The sequence below is a fragment of the Pygocentrus nattereri genome, chromosome 4 (genome assembly GCF_015220715.1).
Source record: "Pygocentrus nattereri isolate fPygNat1 chromosome 4, fPygNat1.pri, whole genome shotgun sequence".
NCBI classification, from domain to species: domain Eukaryota; kingdom Metazoa; phylum Chordata; class Actinopteri; order Characiformes; family Serrasalmidae; genus Pygocentrus; species Pygocentrus nattereri.
The window spans coordinates 1,186,379-1,202,648 of record NC_051214.1 but is presented as its reverse complement, the minus strand read 5'-3'; the positions used below and the strand labels follow the sequence as shown (position 1 = coordinate 1,202,648).

Sequence of the window (16,270 nt, the reverse complement as noted above, 5' to 3'; positions counted from 1 at the left end):
GACGAAAATGCCTTGTTGATGTGAGAGGTCAGAGGAGAACGGGCAGACTGGTTCCAGATGATAGAAAGACAACAGGAACTCAAATAACCAACCAGAATCTCTGAGGAACGTTTCCAACACCTTGTTGAAAGTCAGCCATGAAGAATTAAAACAGTTCTGAAGGCAAAAGGGGGTCCAGCCTTTTACTAGCAGTACCTAATAAAGTGGCCAGCGAGTGTATGTTTGTACATGGTTTGGAAAGCGGACTCTTGAGTGGATTTGTAATCGAACATCCCTGTTATGAGGACTCGTACAGATACAGAGGTGGGTAGAGGTAAAAGTATTGATCCTGTGGGTAAAATAATGGCACAGGTAAAAGTACCTTCAAGTAAAACAACCTGAGTAAAAGTACAAAAGTATCAGAACAGAAAACTACTTTAGTACTGAGTAACGTACTGAAGTGCCGTGGAACTCCTTAGTAAATGAGTCAGCATGAGAACCGAAGTCTGTGTGGCTTTATTTTCTGTTTTTCGGATTATTTTGGTCTAATACAAAATGCTAAAGCTCCGCAGTTCGATATGGTGCCAATCACAAAGTCGTACAGATGTTTCAACATGGAAATTCCACAGAATGGAATGAGTAGCTAAATACGAACAGCTGAAATGTGTCTGAGAAAAATGTAGACTCCTTCACTAATTCACTAATGTACTTGAGTAGAAGTGAAAGTGTTACAACCTGGAAATACTAAAATGAGTACAAGTCCATGTCCTTGAGTAAATGTAACTAGGTGCTACTCACCTCTGCACAGGTATAGTTAATGTTTTAGGTGTTGTAAACATCAGATAGACTCTCTAAACCTTTCCAGAAAGTTCTACTCTTCTACAGCAGTTCTCTGAGTGCGAACGTTCCCGTGTTCCTCCGTTTATGTTACAGCGTCATCAGGACTTGTCCAGTATCTGGTTGGGGAGGCTGGGGATGACCGTGAGGCCGTTGGGAACGGATTTGTCTTTTCCCTTCATGAAGAAAGTGAGCAGTTCTCCTTTCCCTTTCACGAAGATGGGGCCTCTCCTCACGAAGCGGAACCCGTACTCCCTCAGGATCTTATAGCAGTCCTCCACCACCTGAGGGCGCCACACACTCACAGTTAAAAGCAAAGGCAGTTTCCACAGCACACCGTCAACCAAGTGGAACAGCAAACCCACAAAACCCTTTTAAATCAGGGTTTACTCCCAAAGCAAGAGCCCGAGAAAATGGCCTGGGGGTCTGTACACAGACTGACCAGCAGAGGGCGCCACAGTCAAGGTTAAATCACAGTCTCCACAGTAGAGAAGCTCCTTCCTCTCACACTGATTAGCTGGGCTTTCACTGAACAGGACTAAGCTTTATTTACTGGAATGGATCAAAGTTCACAATACTGTAGAGTTTAATTAGGTACTAGATTTATATTAGCGTTAGTTTAATACTTCAGTTAGTTTAGAATTAGTTTTGTATTAGAGTTAGATTAGTACTAGAGTTAGTTTAGAATTAGTTTAGTATTAGAGTTAGATTAGTACTAGAGTTAGTTTAGAATTAATTTAGTATTAGAGTTAGATTAGTACTAGAGTTAGTTTAGAATTAGTTTAGTATTAGAGTTAGATTAGTACTAGAGTTAGTTTAGAATTAGTTTAGTATTAGAGTTAGATTAGTACTAGAGTTAGTTTAGAATTAGTTTAGTATTAGAGTTAGATTAGTACTAGAGTTAGTTTAGAATTAGTTTAGTATTAGAGTTAGATTAGTACTAGAGTTAGTTTAGAATTAATTTAGTATTAGAGTTAGATTAGTACTAGAGTTAGTTTAGAATTAGTTTAGTATTAGAGTTAGATTAGTACTAGAGTTAGTTTAGAATTAGTTTAGTATTAGAGTTAGATTAGTACTAGAATTAGTTTACAATTAATTTAGTATTAGAGTTAGATTAGTACTAGAGTTAGTTTAGAATTAGTTTAGTATTAGAGTTAGATTAGTACTAGAGTTAGTTTACAATTAGTTTAGTATTAGAGTTAGATTAGTACTAGAGTTAGTTTACAATTAGTTTAGTATTAGAGTTAGATTAGTACTAGAGTTAGTTTACAATTAGTTTAGTATTAGAGTTAGATTAGTACTAGAGTTAGTTTAGAATTAGTTTAGTATTAGAGTTAGATTAATACTAGAGTTAGTTTACAATTAGTTTAGTATTAGAGTTAGATTAGTACTAGAGTTAGTTTACAATTAGTTTAGTATTAGAGTTAGATTAGTACTAGAGTTAGTTTACAATTAGTTTAGTATTAGAGTTAGATTAGTACTAGAGTTAGTTTACAATTAGTTTAGTATTAGAGTTAGATTAGTACTAGAGTTAGTTTACAATTAGTTTAGTATTAGAGTTAGATTAGTACTAGAGTTAGTTTACAATTAGTTTAGTATTAGAGTTAGATTAGTACTAGAGTTAGTTTACAATTAGTGTAGTGTAAGTTTAGTAATTAAGTTTAGATTTAGTGCTACAAGTACTTTAGGGTTAGTTTAGTGTTAAGAGTCAGTTTAAAGGTGAAGTTAGATTAGCACCAGATTTAGTTGAGGTTAATGTAAAGTTTACAGTTAGTCCAAAGTAAAGTTTAGAGATGGTCCATTGTAAAGTTTAGAGTTAGTATAATGTAAAGTTAAGTGTGTCAACTGTAAAGTTTAGAGTTTGTCGACTGTAATGTTTAGAGTTAGTCTAATGTAAAGTTGAGTTAGTCTATGTAAAGTTTACATGTATGTTAATGTAAAGTTTAGAGTTAGTCCATTGTAAGGTTTAGATATAGCGTAACGTAAAGTTGAGTTAGTCTGATGTAAAGTTTAGAGTTTGTCGACTGCAAAGTTTAGAGGTAGTTTAATATAAAGTTTAACGTTATTCTAATGTAAAGTTTAGAGTTAGTTCAGTGCTGATTCCCTGATTATGTGTAATTCTGTTTGGTTCACTGCAGTGTGTATCAGAGGAACGAGCTGAGAATAAGGAGGTGAGTTCTGACGTGTGTAGGCATGTGAGAATGTAAAGGAATGAGTCTACGGGGGGTCTATAGTCATGTGTAAACAAAACCAGATGTGTGTGTTTGTTTGTGTGTGTGTGTGTGTGTTTGTGTGTTACCTGTATATTACCCATAACTCCAGTGGACTCCATGCGGCTGGCCACATTGACTGTGTTTCCCCAGATATCATAGTGAGGCTTACGAGCTCCAATCACACCAGCTAACACTCCACCCATATTCAACCCTGACAACACACACACACACACACACACACACAGACATATGTGTGTATATAGATATATATATATTCACAAATACACATCAAGCCTCAAACCGTTGGAACTGAGGTTTGTAAGTTCGTCTAGATTCATCTTGAAAAAATGAAATGATCCAGTAACAGACGTTGTTTTCATTACCAATGCGGAGCATGAAGTTGTTGAAGGACTGCTTGTTGAGGTTATTGAGGGTGACCTTCATGGCCAGAGCAAAATCAGCCAGATCAGCCAGGTGCTGCCATCGTTCAACAAGACACTGATCCTCCTTCTGTTACACACAACACAACACAACGTCATCTCCACAATACAGATACTGAATGAATAACCGACTCTAAATGTAGGTATTGTGATATAAACCGAGTCCGTTCTACAGTTTCTCATTAGACTGAATGAATAACCGACTCTAAATGTAGGTATTGTGATATAAACCGAGTCCGTTCTACAGTTTCTCATTAGGCTGAATGAATTAACGACTCTAAATGTAGGTATTGTGATATAAACCGAGTCCGTTCTACAGTTTCTCATTAGACTGAATGAATAACCGACTCTAAATGTAGGTATTGTGATATAAACCGAGTCCGTTCTACAGTTTCTCATTAGGCTGAATGAATAACCGACTCTAAATGTAGGTATTGTGATATAAACCGAGTCCGTTCTACAGTTTCTCATTAGACTGAATGAATAACCGGCTCTAAATGTAGGTATTGTGATATAAACCGAGTCCGTTCTACAGTTTCTCATTAGGCTGAATGAATAACCGACTCTAAATGTAGGTATTGTGATATAAACCGAGTCCGTTCTACAGTTTCTCATTAGGCTGAATGAATAACCGACTCTAAATGTAGGTATTGTGATATAAACCGAGTCCGTTCTACAGTTTCTCATTAGGCTGAATGAATAACCGACTCTAAATGTAGGTATTGTGATATAAACCGAGTCCGTTCTACAGTTTCTCATTAGGCTGAATGAATAACCGGCTCTAAATGTAGGTATTGTGATATAAACCGAGTCCGTTCTACAGTTTCTCATTAGGCTGAATGAATAACCGGCTCTAAATGTAGGTATTGTGATATAAACCGAGTCCGTTCTACAGTTTCTCATTAGGCTGAATGAATAACCGGCTCTAAATGTAGGTATTGTGATATAAACCGAGTCCGTTCTACAGTTTCTCATTAGGCTGAATGAATAACCGACTCTAAATGTAGGTATTGTGATATAAACCGAGTCCGTTCTACAGTTTCTCATTAGGCTGAATGAATAACCGACTCTAAATGTAGGTATTGTGATATAAACCGAGTCCGTTCTACAGTTTCTCATTAGGCTGAATGAATAACCGACTCTAAATGTAGGTATTGTGATATAAACCGTGTCCGTTCTACAGTTTCTCATTAGGCTGAATGAATAACCGACTCTAAATGTAGGTATTGTGATATAAACCGAGTCTGTTCTACAGTTTCTCATTAGGCTGAATGAATAACCGACTCTAAATGTAGGTATTGTGATATAAACCGAGTCCGTTCTACAGTTTCTCATTAGACTGAATGAATAACCGACTCTAAATGTAGGTATTGTGATATAAACCGAGTCCGTTCTACAGTTTCTCATTAGACTGAATGAATAACCGACTCTAAATGTAGGTATTGTGATATAAACCGAGTCCGTTCTACAGTTTCTCATTAGGCTGAATGAATAACCGACTCTAAATGTAGGTATTGTGATATAAACCGAGTCCGTTCTACAGTTTCTCATTAGGCTGAATGAATAACCGACTCTAAATGTAGGTATTGTGATATAAACCGAATCCGTTCTACAGTTTCTCATTAGGCTGAATGAATAACCGACTCTAAATGTAGGTATTGTGATATAAACCGAGTCCGTTCTACAGTTTCTCATTAGGCTGAATGAATAACCGACTCTAAATGTAGGTATTGTGATATAAACCGAGTCCGTTCTACAGTTTCTCGTTAGACTGAATGAATAACCGACTCTAAATGTAGGTATTGTAATATAAACCGAGTCCGTTCTACAGTTTCTCATTAGGCTGAATGAATAACCGACTCTAAATGTAGGTATTGTGATATAAACCGAGTCCGTTCTACAGTTTCTCATTAGACTGAATGAATAACCGGCTCTAAATGTAGGTATTGTGATATAAACCGAGTCCGTTCTACAGTTTCTCGTTAGACTGAATGAATAACCGACTCTAAATGTAGGTATTGTGATATAAACCGAGTCCGTTCTACAGTTTCTCGTTAGGCTGAATGAATAACCGGCTCTAAATGTAGGTATTGTGATATAAACCGAGTCCGTTCTACAGTTTCTCGTTAGACTGAATGAATAATCGGCTCTAAATGTAGGTATTGTGATATAAACCGAGTCCGTTCTACAGTTTCTCATTAGGCTGAATGAATAACCGACTCTAAATGTAGGTATTGTGATATAAACCGAGTCCGTTCTACAGTTTCTCATTAGACTGAATGAATAACCGACTCTAAATGTAGGTATTGTGATATAAACCGAGTCCGTTCTACAGTTTCTCATTAGGCTGAATGAATAACCGACTCTAAATGTAGGTATTGTGATATAAACCGAGTCCGTTCTACAGTTTCTCATTAGACTGAATGAATAACCGACTCTAAATGTAGGTATTGTAATATAAACCGAGTCCGTTCTACAGTTTCTCATTAGACTGAATGAATAACCGACTCTAAATGTAGGTATTGTGATATAAACCGAGTCCGTTCTACAGTTTCTCATTAGGCTGAATGAATAACCGACTCTAAATGTAGGTATTGTGATATAAACCGAGTCCGTTCTACAGTTTCTCATTAGACTGAATGAATAACCGGCTCTAAATGTAGGTATTGTGATATAAACCGAGTCTGTTCTACAGTTTCTCATTAGACTGAATGAATAACCGGCTCTAAATGTAGGTATTGTGATATAAACCGAGTCTGTTCTACAGTTTCTCATTAGACTGAATGAATAACCGACTCTAAATGTAGGTATTGTGATATAAACCGAGTCTGTTCTACAGTTTCTCATTAGACTGAATGAATAACCGACTCTAAATGTAGGTATTGTGATATAAACCGAGTCCATTCTACAGTTTCTCGTTAGGCTGAATGAATAACCGGCTCTAAATGTAGGTATTGTGATATAAACCGAGTCCGTTCTACAGTTTCTCGTTAGGCTGAATGAATAACCGGCTCTAAATGTAGGTATTGTGATATAAACCGAGTCCGTTCTACAGTTTCTCATTAGACTGAATGAATAACCGACTCTAAATGTAGGTATTGTGATATAAACCGAGTCCGTTCTACAGTTTCTCATTAGACTGAATGAATAACCGACTCTAAATGTAGGTATTGTGATATAAACCGAGTCCGTTCTACAGTTTCTCATTAGACTGAATGAATAACCGACTCTAAATGTAGGTATTGTGATATAAACCGAGTCTGTTCTACAGTTTCTCATTAGACTGAATGAATAACTGACTCTAAATGTAGGTATTGTGATATAAACCGAGTCTGTTCTACAGTTTCTCATTAGACTGAATGAATAACCGACTCTAAATGTAGGTATTGTGATGTAAACCGAGTCCGTTCTACAGTTTCTCATTAGGCTGAATGAATAACCGACTCTAAATGTAGGTATTGTGATATAAACCGAGTCCGTTCTACAGTTTCTCATTAGACTGAATGAATAACCGACTCTAAATGTAGGTATTGTGATATAAACCGAGTCCGTTCTACAGTTTCTCATTAGACTGAATGAATAACCGACTCTAAATGTAGGTATTGTGATATAAACCGAGTCCGTTCTACAGTTTCTCATTAGGCTGAATGAATAACCGGCTCTAAATGTAGGTATTGTGATATAAACCGAGTCCGTTCTACAGTTTCTCATTAGACTGAATGAATAACCGACTCTAAATGTAGGTATTGTGATATAAACCGAGTCCGTTCTACAGTTTCTCATTAGACTGAATGAATAACCGACTCTAAATGTAGGTATTGTGATATAAACCGAGTCCGTTCTACAGTTTCTCATTAGACTGAATGAATAACCGACTCTAAATGTAGGTATTGTGATATAAACCGAGTCTGTTCTACAGTTTCTCATTAGACTGAATGAATAACCGGCTCTAAATGTAGGTATTGTTATATAAACCGAGTCCGTTCTACAGTTTCTCATTAGACTGAATGAATAACCGACTCTAAATGTAGGTATTGTGATATAAACCGAGTCTGTTCTACAGTTTCTCATTAGGCTGAATGAATAACCGGCTCTAAATGTAGGTATTGTGATATAAACCGAGTCCGTTCTACAGTTTCTCATTAGGCTGAATGATTAACTGGCTCTCTCTCTTACTCTGCCGAATCCGTTGGTGTTGCTCTCCGGTGTGAGACCCGACGCTGCCATGTAGGTGCTTCCAATTGTTTTTATTTTGGTGATGCAGCGAAACTCTGTCCGGTCCAACAGCTGGTCGGGGTCAAAGGTCAGAGAGGAACATACTTTTAGATACATTCATGAATCAGTAACAGACAAATAAAGGACTGAAACAAAGAAAAAAAGGGGGGGGTTAGAGAAAGAGCGACAGAGAGAAAGAGAGGGGGTAGAGAGAGAGAGAGACATAGAGAGACAGAGAGTGAGAGGAAGGCGGGGGGGGGGGGGGGGTTTGGGGGTTGGGGGGGGTAGAGAGAGAGAGAGAGGTGTGCGAGGGGGGGGGGTGGTTTGGGGGTTGGTGGGGGGTAGAGTGAGGTGTACTGACAGTGTCAAAGTCGGAGATGATCTCGTTGAGGATCCTCAGACACTCCAGGCCGCCGTTGTTGATGCTCTCCTCAGTGTAGAAATCAGAGAAGTTTGGGATTGAAGCGAACATCACGCCGATTTCATCATAAGACTGACTGTACAGCTCCTAACACACACACACACACACACACACACACACACACAAACAAACTGCGTTAGCTGGTTTTCAACTAAACTAAAGTTAGCTAGAGTTAACTTCAGGTAACAGGTTAGCATTAGCACTTTACAGAGATGGTTAGATTTAGCAGTGTGCAGAGTTCCCTAGCCCAGCAGCTAGCAGTGAATGAATCAGAGAGGTTTATTATGTTTTCACTGCTGTTGCTTGTATTTTACACCAAATTACACCTAAGATTTTCTTTCAAACATACTGATAAGATTTCTGTAAATTCATATTATTTCACACGAGTATCGATGTCCAGTGGTTTGGAGAAATATTGCGGCGTACGTCAAGGCCAGGCAGCCGCGGAGAGCTTAGGGGGCGCAGCCACACAGAGCAGCCCTGGGGAGGCGCCGCGCTCCGGGGGAATAGACGCCGCTCACTGCTGCAGGTGCTGCCGTCGTGTGAGTTAAGCTGTGTAATCGTGACTGACACTCTCTCCGAGTCTCTCACTCTCTCTTTCACTCTCTCTTTACTTTCTCTCTCTCACCTCGTCTCTTTTCTTAGAGCCGAGGAAGTGTTTGGCGACGTGTTCAGGCAGGATGTTGGTGACCAGAGCTTCATTATTCGTCCTCATCTCGAACACTCGCTCCTTCTGATCATGAACCTCAACCTTCCACAGAAACAGCTTACGGGACTGTCTCTCCACCTGAGAGAGAGAGAGAGAGAGAGAGAGAGGAAGAGGGGCTCTGAGCTGCAGGAGGAGCTGAGAGTGCTCAGTTAGAGAGAGTGAGCTGCAGGAGGAGCTGAGAGTGCTCAGTTAGAGAGAGTGAGCTGCAGGAGGAGCTGAGAGTGCTCAGTTAGAGAGAGTGAGCTGCAGGAGGAGCTGAGAGTGCTCAGTTAGAGAGAGTGAGCTGCAGGAGGAGCTGAGAGTGCTCAGTTAGAGAGTGTCTGAGCTGCAGGAGGAGCTGAGAGTGCTCAGTTAGAGAGAGTGAGCTGCAGGAGAAGCTGAGAGTGCTCAGTTAGAGAGTGTCTGAGCTGCAGGAGGAGCTGAGAGTGCTCAGTTAGAGAGAGTGAGCTGCAGGAGGAGCTGAGAGTGCTCAGTTAGAGAGAGTCTGAGCTGCAGGAGGAGCTGAGAGTGCTCAGTTAGAGAGAGTCTGAGCTGCAGGAGGAGCTGAGAGTGCTCAGTTAGAGAGTGTCTGTGCTGCAGGAGGAGCTGAGAGTGCTCAGTTAGAGAGTGTCTGAGCTGCAGGAGGAGCTGAGAGTCCTCAGTTAGAGAGTGTCTGAGCTGCAGGAGGAGCTGAGAGTGCTCAGTTAGAGAGAGTGAGCTGCAGGAGGAGCTGAGAGTGCTCAGTTAGAGAGAGTCTGAGCTGCAGGAGGAGCTGAGAGTGCTCAGTTAGAGAGAGTGAGCTGCAGGAGGAGCTGAGAGTGCTCAGTTAGAGAGAGTGAGCTGCAGGAGGAGCTGAGAGTGCTCAGTTAGAGAGTGTCTGAGCTGCAGGAGGAGCTGAGAGTGCTCAGTTAGAGAGAGTGAGCTGCAGGAGGAGCTGAGAGTGCTCAGTTAGAGAGAGTGAGCTGCAGGAGAAGCTGAGAGTGCTCAGTTAGAGAGTGTCTGAGCTGCAGGAGGAGCTGAGAGTGCTCAGTTAGAGAGAGTGAGCTGCAGGAGGAGCTGAGAGTGCTCAGTTAGAGAGTGTCTGAGCTGCAGGAGGAGCTGAGAGTGCTCAGTTAGAGAGAGTGAGCTGCAGGAGGAGCTGAGAGTGCTCAGTTAGAGAGAGTCTGAGCTGCAGGAGGAGCTGAGAGTGCTCAGTTAGAGAGAGTCTGAGCTGCAGGAGGAGCTGAGAGTGCTCAGTTAGAGAGTGTCTGAGCTGCAGGAGGAGCTGAGAGTGCTCAGTTAGAGAGTGTCTGAGCTGCAGGAGGAGCTGAGAGTCCTCAGTTAGAGAGTGTCTGAGCTGCAGGAGGAGCTGAGAGTGCTCAGTTAGAGAGAGTGAGCTGCAGGAGGAGCTGAGAGTGCTCAGTTAGAGAGAGTCTGAGCTGCAGGAGGAGCTGAGAGTGCTCAGTTAGAGAGAGTGAGCTGCAGGAGGAGCTGAGAGTGCTCAGTTAGAGAGAGTGAGCTGCAGGAGGAGCTGAGAGTGCTCAGTTAGAGAGAGTGAGCTGCAGGAGGAGCTGAGAGTGCTCAGTTAGAGAGAGTGAGCTGCAGGAGGAGCTGAGAGTGCTCAGTTAGAGAGAGTGAGCTGCAGGAGGAGCTGAGAGTGCTCAGTTAGAGAGAGTGAGCTGCAGGAGGAGCTGAGAGTGCTCAGTTAGAGAGTGTCTGAGCTGCAGGAGGAGCTGAGAGTGCTCAGTTAGAGAGAGTGAGCTGCAGGAGGAGCTGAGAGTGCTCAGTTAGAGAGAGTCTGAGCTGCAGGAGGAGCTGAGAGTGCTCAGTTAGAGAGTGTCTGAGCTGCAGGAGGAGCTGAGAGTGCTCAGTTAGAGAGTGTCTGAGCTGCAGGAGGAGCTGAGAGTCCTCAGTTAGAGAGTGTCTGAGCTGCAGGAGGAGCTGAGAGTGCTCAGTTAGAGAGAGTGAGCTGCAGGAGGAGCTGAGAGTGCTCAGTTAGAGAGAGTCTGAGCTGCAGGAGGAGCTGAGAGTGCTCAGTTAGAGAGAGTGAGCTGCAGGAGGAGCTGAGAGTGCTCAGTTAGAGAGAGTGAGCTGCAGGAGGAGCTGAGAGTGCTCAGTTAGAGAGAGTGAGCTGCAGGAGGAGCTGAGAGTGTTCAGTGTGACATACGTGCCGAGCGAAGTGGTAGAAACTAATCATCATCACGATGATCATCACCGTCATCAGATATTTACTGGGAACCACAGAATGCCTGCAGATAAACACACACACATCAGAACTGATCAGAGTCGATATTCAAACATCGTTTATAAAACACTACAGGAAGCGTAGGGGGCGCTACAGCTTCTACTGTTTCATTTAAAAAGCTCTATAATGTTCATATGATCCACACAGTCGCTCTGACAGACTGTAATACACTACAGGAAGCGTAGGGGGCGCTACAGCTTCTACTGTTTCATTTAAAAAGCTCTATAATGTTCATATGATCCACACAGTCGCTCTGACAGACTGTAATACACTACAGGAAGCGTAGGGGGCGCTACAGCTTCTACTGTTTCATTTAAAAAGCTCTATAATGTTCATATGATCCACACAGTCGCTCTGACAGACTGTAATACACTACAGGAAGCGTAGGGGGCGATACGGCTTCTACTGTTTCATTTAAAAAGCTCTATAATGTTCATATGATCCACACAGTCGCTCTGACAGACTGTAATACACTACAGGAAGCGTAGGGGGCGATACGGCTTCTACTGTTTCATTTAAAAAGCTCTATAATGTTCATATGATCCACACAGTCGCTCTGACAGACTGTAATACACTACAGGAAGCGTAGGGGGCGCTACAGCTTCTACTGTTTCATTTAAAAAGCTCTATAATGTTCATATGATCCACACAGTCGCTCTGACAGACTGTAATACACTACAGGAAGCGTAGGGGGCGATACGGCTTCTACTGTTTCATTTAAAAAGCTCTATAATGTTCATATGATCCACACAGTCGCTCTGACAGACTGTAATACACTACAGGAAGCGTAGGGGGCGATACGGCTTCTACTGTTTCATTTAAAAAGCTCTATAATGTTCATATGATCCACACAGTCGCTCTGACAGACTGTAATACACTACAGGATGCGTAGGGGGCGATACGGCTTCTACTGTTTCATTTAAAAAGCTCTATTATGTTCATATGATCCACACAGTCACTCTGACAGACTGTAATACACTACAGGAAGCATAGGGGGCGATACGGCTTCTACTGCTTCATTTAAAAAGCTCTATAATGTTCATATGATCCACACAGTCGCTCTGACAGACTGTAATACACTACAGGAAGCGTAGGGGGCGATACGGCTTCTACTGTTTCATTTAAAAAGCTCTATAATGTTCATATGATCCACACAGTCACTCTGACAGACTGTAATACACTACAGGAAGCGTAGGGGGCGATACGGCTTCTACTGTTTCATTTAAAAAGCTCTATAATGTTCATATGATCCACACAGTCGCTCTGACAGACTGTAATACACTACAGGAAGCGTAGGGGGCGATACGGCTTCTACTGTTTCATTTAAAAAGCTCTATAATGTTCATATGATCCACACAGTCGCTCTGACAGACTGTAATACACTACAGGAAGCGTAGGGGGCGATACGGCTTCTACTGTTTCATTTAAAAAGCTCTATAATGTTCATATGATCCACACAGTCGCTCTGACAGACTGTAATACACTACAGGAAGCGTAGGGGGCGATACGGCTTCTACTGTTTCATTTAAAAAGCTCTATAATGTTCATATGATCCACACAGTCACTCTGACAGACTGTAATACACTACAGGAAGCGTAGGGGGCGATACGGCTTCTACTGTTTCATTTAAAAAGCTCTATAATGTTCTTTTGTTGCTCGTGTTTGTTGCAGCCCTGTTTTTTTATTGAGTGAAATAAAAAAAAAGTTAATGTGGCTCACCTGTACTCCAGGTAGCGTATGAGGTCGTAGATATCATAAATGTCCCTCCAGCTATACAGGTCCACGGCAGTGGTTGCCACGGTAACCAGCAGCATGAGGGCGAGTTTGACCAGGTGGCTGACCTGCACCAGCATGGTGGTGGCCACCAGAGAGAGCACAGAGATGTAGCTGTAGTGTTTGGGGTTTTGGGCGCAGCCGCCGTCACCCAGAGTCTCCAGAGTCAAACCTGCAGTGGAGTTCAGCACCAGCAGGGGGGGCTGCACACAGCTCAGCTACACACAGCACACGCATTGCATTAGACTAACAATCAAAGCACTCATCATATCAACAATTTTTATTCTGAATAACTGTATAATACTAAAAATAATAATATAAAATAATAATAATAGAAATAATAATATGAACCTAATTATTAGAACGTATACACTAGAAAGCATTTTTTGATGTTTTATTCAGTATTTCAAGTATTTTTAACTTGAAATTTTGTATTCATTTTTTGTGAACTTATCTGCCTCATGTTTTATTGCCACTTATTAATCGCGTGTTAATTGTGTAAATCAGCGGGAAAGCAAAGATATAACAGTATTCTCAAATGTGATGCGCAGTGATATTACAATCAATATCAGCTGATAATTGCTTAAAGGACAATTTCACCAGTTTTGTAAATTTTCTGCATAATTAAGTGGTTCAGACGTAAACCAAGCGGTTTGGTGTGAAACGCTCGGTTCTAGGTCAGAACTGTTCCCAGTGGTGGTGATGGGAACCAGACGTCCCTCTAAAAGCTCCTACAGAAAGTTCCTACATGAGCTGGTTCTGAATTCACTGCCTGATGACTGAGACGCTGTTTTATGAGAGTTTAGAGAACTTCAACTCCATTCATGGTGGAGGAAGACATGCAGGGCGCTGTGCGGCAAAATAGTCCCCAAAGAAAACTCATTATTCCAGATTTTCCACTGTTTTCCATCATCAACATTCCATATGAGCTCAGAAGACTCGTGTAGGTTCTCTGGTGGTTCTGGATGGTAAATAAAGTGTCTGTATCTGTGTTGTAGTCATGGCGACGCCTGGTTCCCATCACCACCACTGTAAACACGTCTGAGAAATTTAACACCAAACCTCACTTTGTTTACATCTCATCTAAGGGTGAGCAATATGGTGCAAATATAATATCACAATACCTGACGATATTTTCACCATCACAATATCTACCACAATATTTAGATTTCCTGAGGTTTGTTAAGTTGGACTAAAGAGTCAGAGATGAAATATGTAGTTGATCAGTTTTCTTTAACATTATTTTGACAATATTCTTAGAGAAGCTAAAATACCGTCATATTGCACACTGAACCTCTCTGACACTGAAATATGCAGACTTTAAAAATGTTGTGGAATTCCCCTTTAAAAGTGTTATAAAGTGTTTATTAACCCACAAATATGTTCCAAACAACAGTTTTGCAGTCTGCAATGAAACGTCACGAACACCTGGGCAACAAGTCCAGTCGTGAAATTTCCTCACTACTAAATATTCCACAGTCCACTGTCAGTGGGATTATAACAAAGTGGAAGAGATTGGGAACGACAGCAACTCAGCCATGAAGTGGTCGGCCACGTAAAATGACAGAGCGGTCAGCGGATGCTGAGGGGCATAGTGCGCAGAGGTCACCGACTTTCTGCAGAGTCCATCACTACAGACCTCCAAACTTCATGTGGCCTTCAGATCAGCTCCAGAACAGCGTAGAGAGCTTCATGGAATGGGTTTCCATGGCCGAGCAGCTGCATCCAAGCCTTACATCACCAAGTGCAATGCAAAGCGTGGAATGCAGTGGAGTAAAGCGCCGCCACTGGACTCTAGAGCAGTGGAGACGAGTTCTCTGGAGTGACCAATCACGCTTCTCCGTCTGGAAATCCGATGGACGGGTTTGGGTTTGGCGGTTGCCAGGAGACGGTACTTGTCTGACTGCATTGTGCCGAGTGTAAAGTTTGGTGGAGGGGGGATCATGGTGTGGGGGTGTTTTTCAGGAGTTGGGCTCGGCCCCTTAGTTCCAGTGAAAGGAACTCTTAAAGCTTCAGCACCAAGAGATTCTGGACAATTTCACGCTCCCAACTTTGTGGGAACAGTTTGGGGACGGCCCCTTCCTGTTCCAACATGACTGCGCACCAGTGCACAAAGCAGGTCCATAAAGACACGGATGAGCCAGTTTGGTGTGGAAGAACTTGACTGGCCTGCACAGAATCCTGACCTCAACCCCATAGAACACCTTTGGGATGAATTAGAGCGGAGACTGTGAGCCAGGCCTTCTCGTCCAACATCAGTGTCTGACCTCACAAATGAGCTTCTGGAAGAACGGTCAGAAATTCCTATAAACACTCCTAACCCTTGTGGAAAGCCTTCCCAGAAGAGCTGAAGCTGTTATAGCTGCAAAGGGTGGGCCGACATCATATTAAACCCTATGGATGAAGAATGGGACGTCACTCTAGTTCATATGCGTTTGAAGCCAGATGACCGAATACTTTTGGAAACATGGTGTACAAGGTTTTGATCCAATAACAGCGACATTCTCCTTCAGTTGGACTGGTTCTATTGAGTGATCTTTGGGATCAGGACATCTCTAACACAGACCAGGAGAAAGAAAAACATCTCACCATGTCCGCCACCTCAGCCATGGCCAGGACGAAGATAGCTGCCATTGCCCAGGTGTTGCGAGCCCAGCGGGTGCGATCGATCCACAGAGAGAATGACACCAGCTTCTTCGAGAACAGCTACCAGTAAAAACCATCAAACCATTATTACCATAGATTTATTCATTATTTCAGTATCTCATCTATTTATTTATGCAATAGCATCACTACAGACCCCATAAAATGGACTTCAGTCAGGCTACTGCTGTGTTTAGCTATGCTGATGTACGTTAGCCCATGTTTATAGATATCAGTGAGTCAGAAACCACATCATCAAGTCTATTAGAGTCACTGACCACCTCCAGATACTGTGAGGCTATGATTTATGCAGTTAGCACCATGCTAATTCACAAGCTTGCTTGGTAGCCTCATAGCTTCAGTGTGAAATAGGTGGCCCAATTTATGTTGGGATAGAGGGGTGGGGCGAAGAGTTGGGGCTACAGGACCCTCCAAACAGAGGTTTCTCAGAGTCTCACAGTCCAAACAGAGCATTCTGAGGAAAGAAAAGCCGGGAAGACGGCTGGGCGAGCGACCAAAGAAACCCACAAACGTAAACATTTTCTCAGATATAAAACTATGATAATCACTGTTTTATCTTAGTTTAGTGTCGTTTCAGTGTATTATGATTGTTTTCTTCATAACAAACAAAAACTGGCTAATAGCATGCTGATGTCCCGATAGCTGGCTCGCTAACTCTCCCGTTCCACCTTAAATAGTCCAGCAGTTCTGACGCCTGAAGCTCCAGAATGTAGCTGCTGCCCCACTTAAGGTGGAACGGGAAAATTCTAACAAGAATCTGGAGAATCTCTGACTTCAGCTTCACTGAAGAATTAGGGGGGGTGATAATAAATAACT

The 16,270-nt window shown here is 42.1% G+C and overlaps 1 protein-coding gene across 1 annotated transcript in view; it reads right to left on the bottom strand.

Moving 5' to 3' along the window:
- Positions 1-528: 528 nt before the first annotated feature.
- LOC108411433 (adenylate cyclase type 3-like) overlaps positions 529-16,270 on the bottom strand; it is a 33,724-nt gene continuing 17,982 nt past the window's right edge. Inside the window, exons 12-20 of the mRNA XM_037538103.1 lie at positions 15,380-15,496; positions 12,737-13,008; positions 10,940-11,021; positions 8,734-8,892; positions 8,046-8,192; positions 7,646-7,756; positions 3,413-3,539; positions 3,116-3,240; positions 529-1,100 (exon numbers count right to left, since the gene is read on the bottom strand). Of these exons, the coding sequence (XP_037394000.1) occupies positions 918-1,100; positions 3,116-3,240; positions 3,413-3,539; positions 7,646-7,756; positions 8,046-8,192; positions 8,734-8,892; positions 10,940-11,021; positions 12,737-13,008; positions 15,380-15,496 (1,323 nt within the window). The 3' untranslated portion in view covers positions 529-917. The remainder of the gene's footprint in view (positions 1,101-3,115; positions 3,241-3,412; positions 3,540-7,645; positions 7,757-8,045; positions 8,193-8,733; positions 8,893-10,939; positions 11,022-12,736; positions 13,009-15,379; positions 15,497-16,270) is intronic.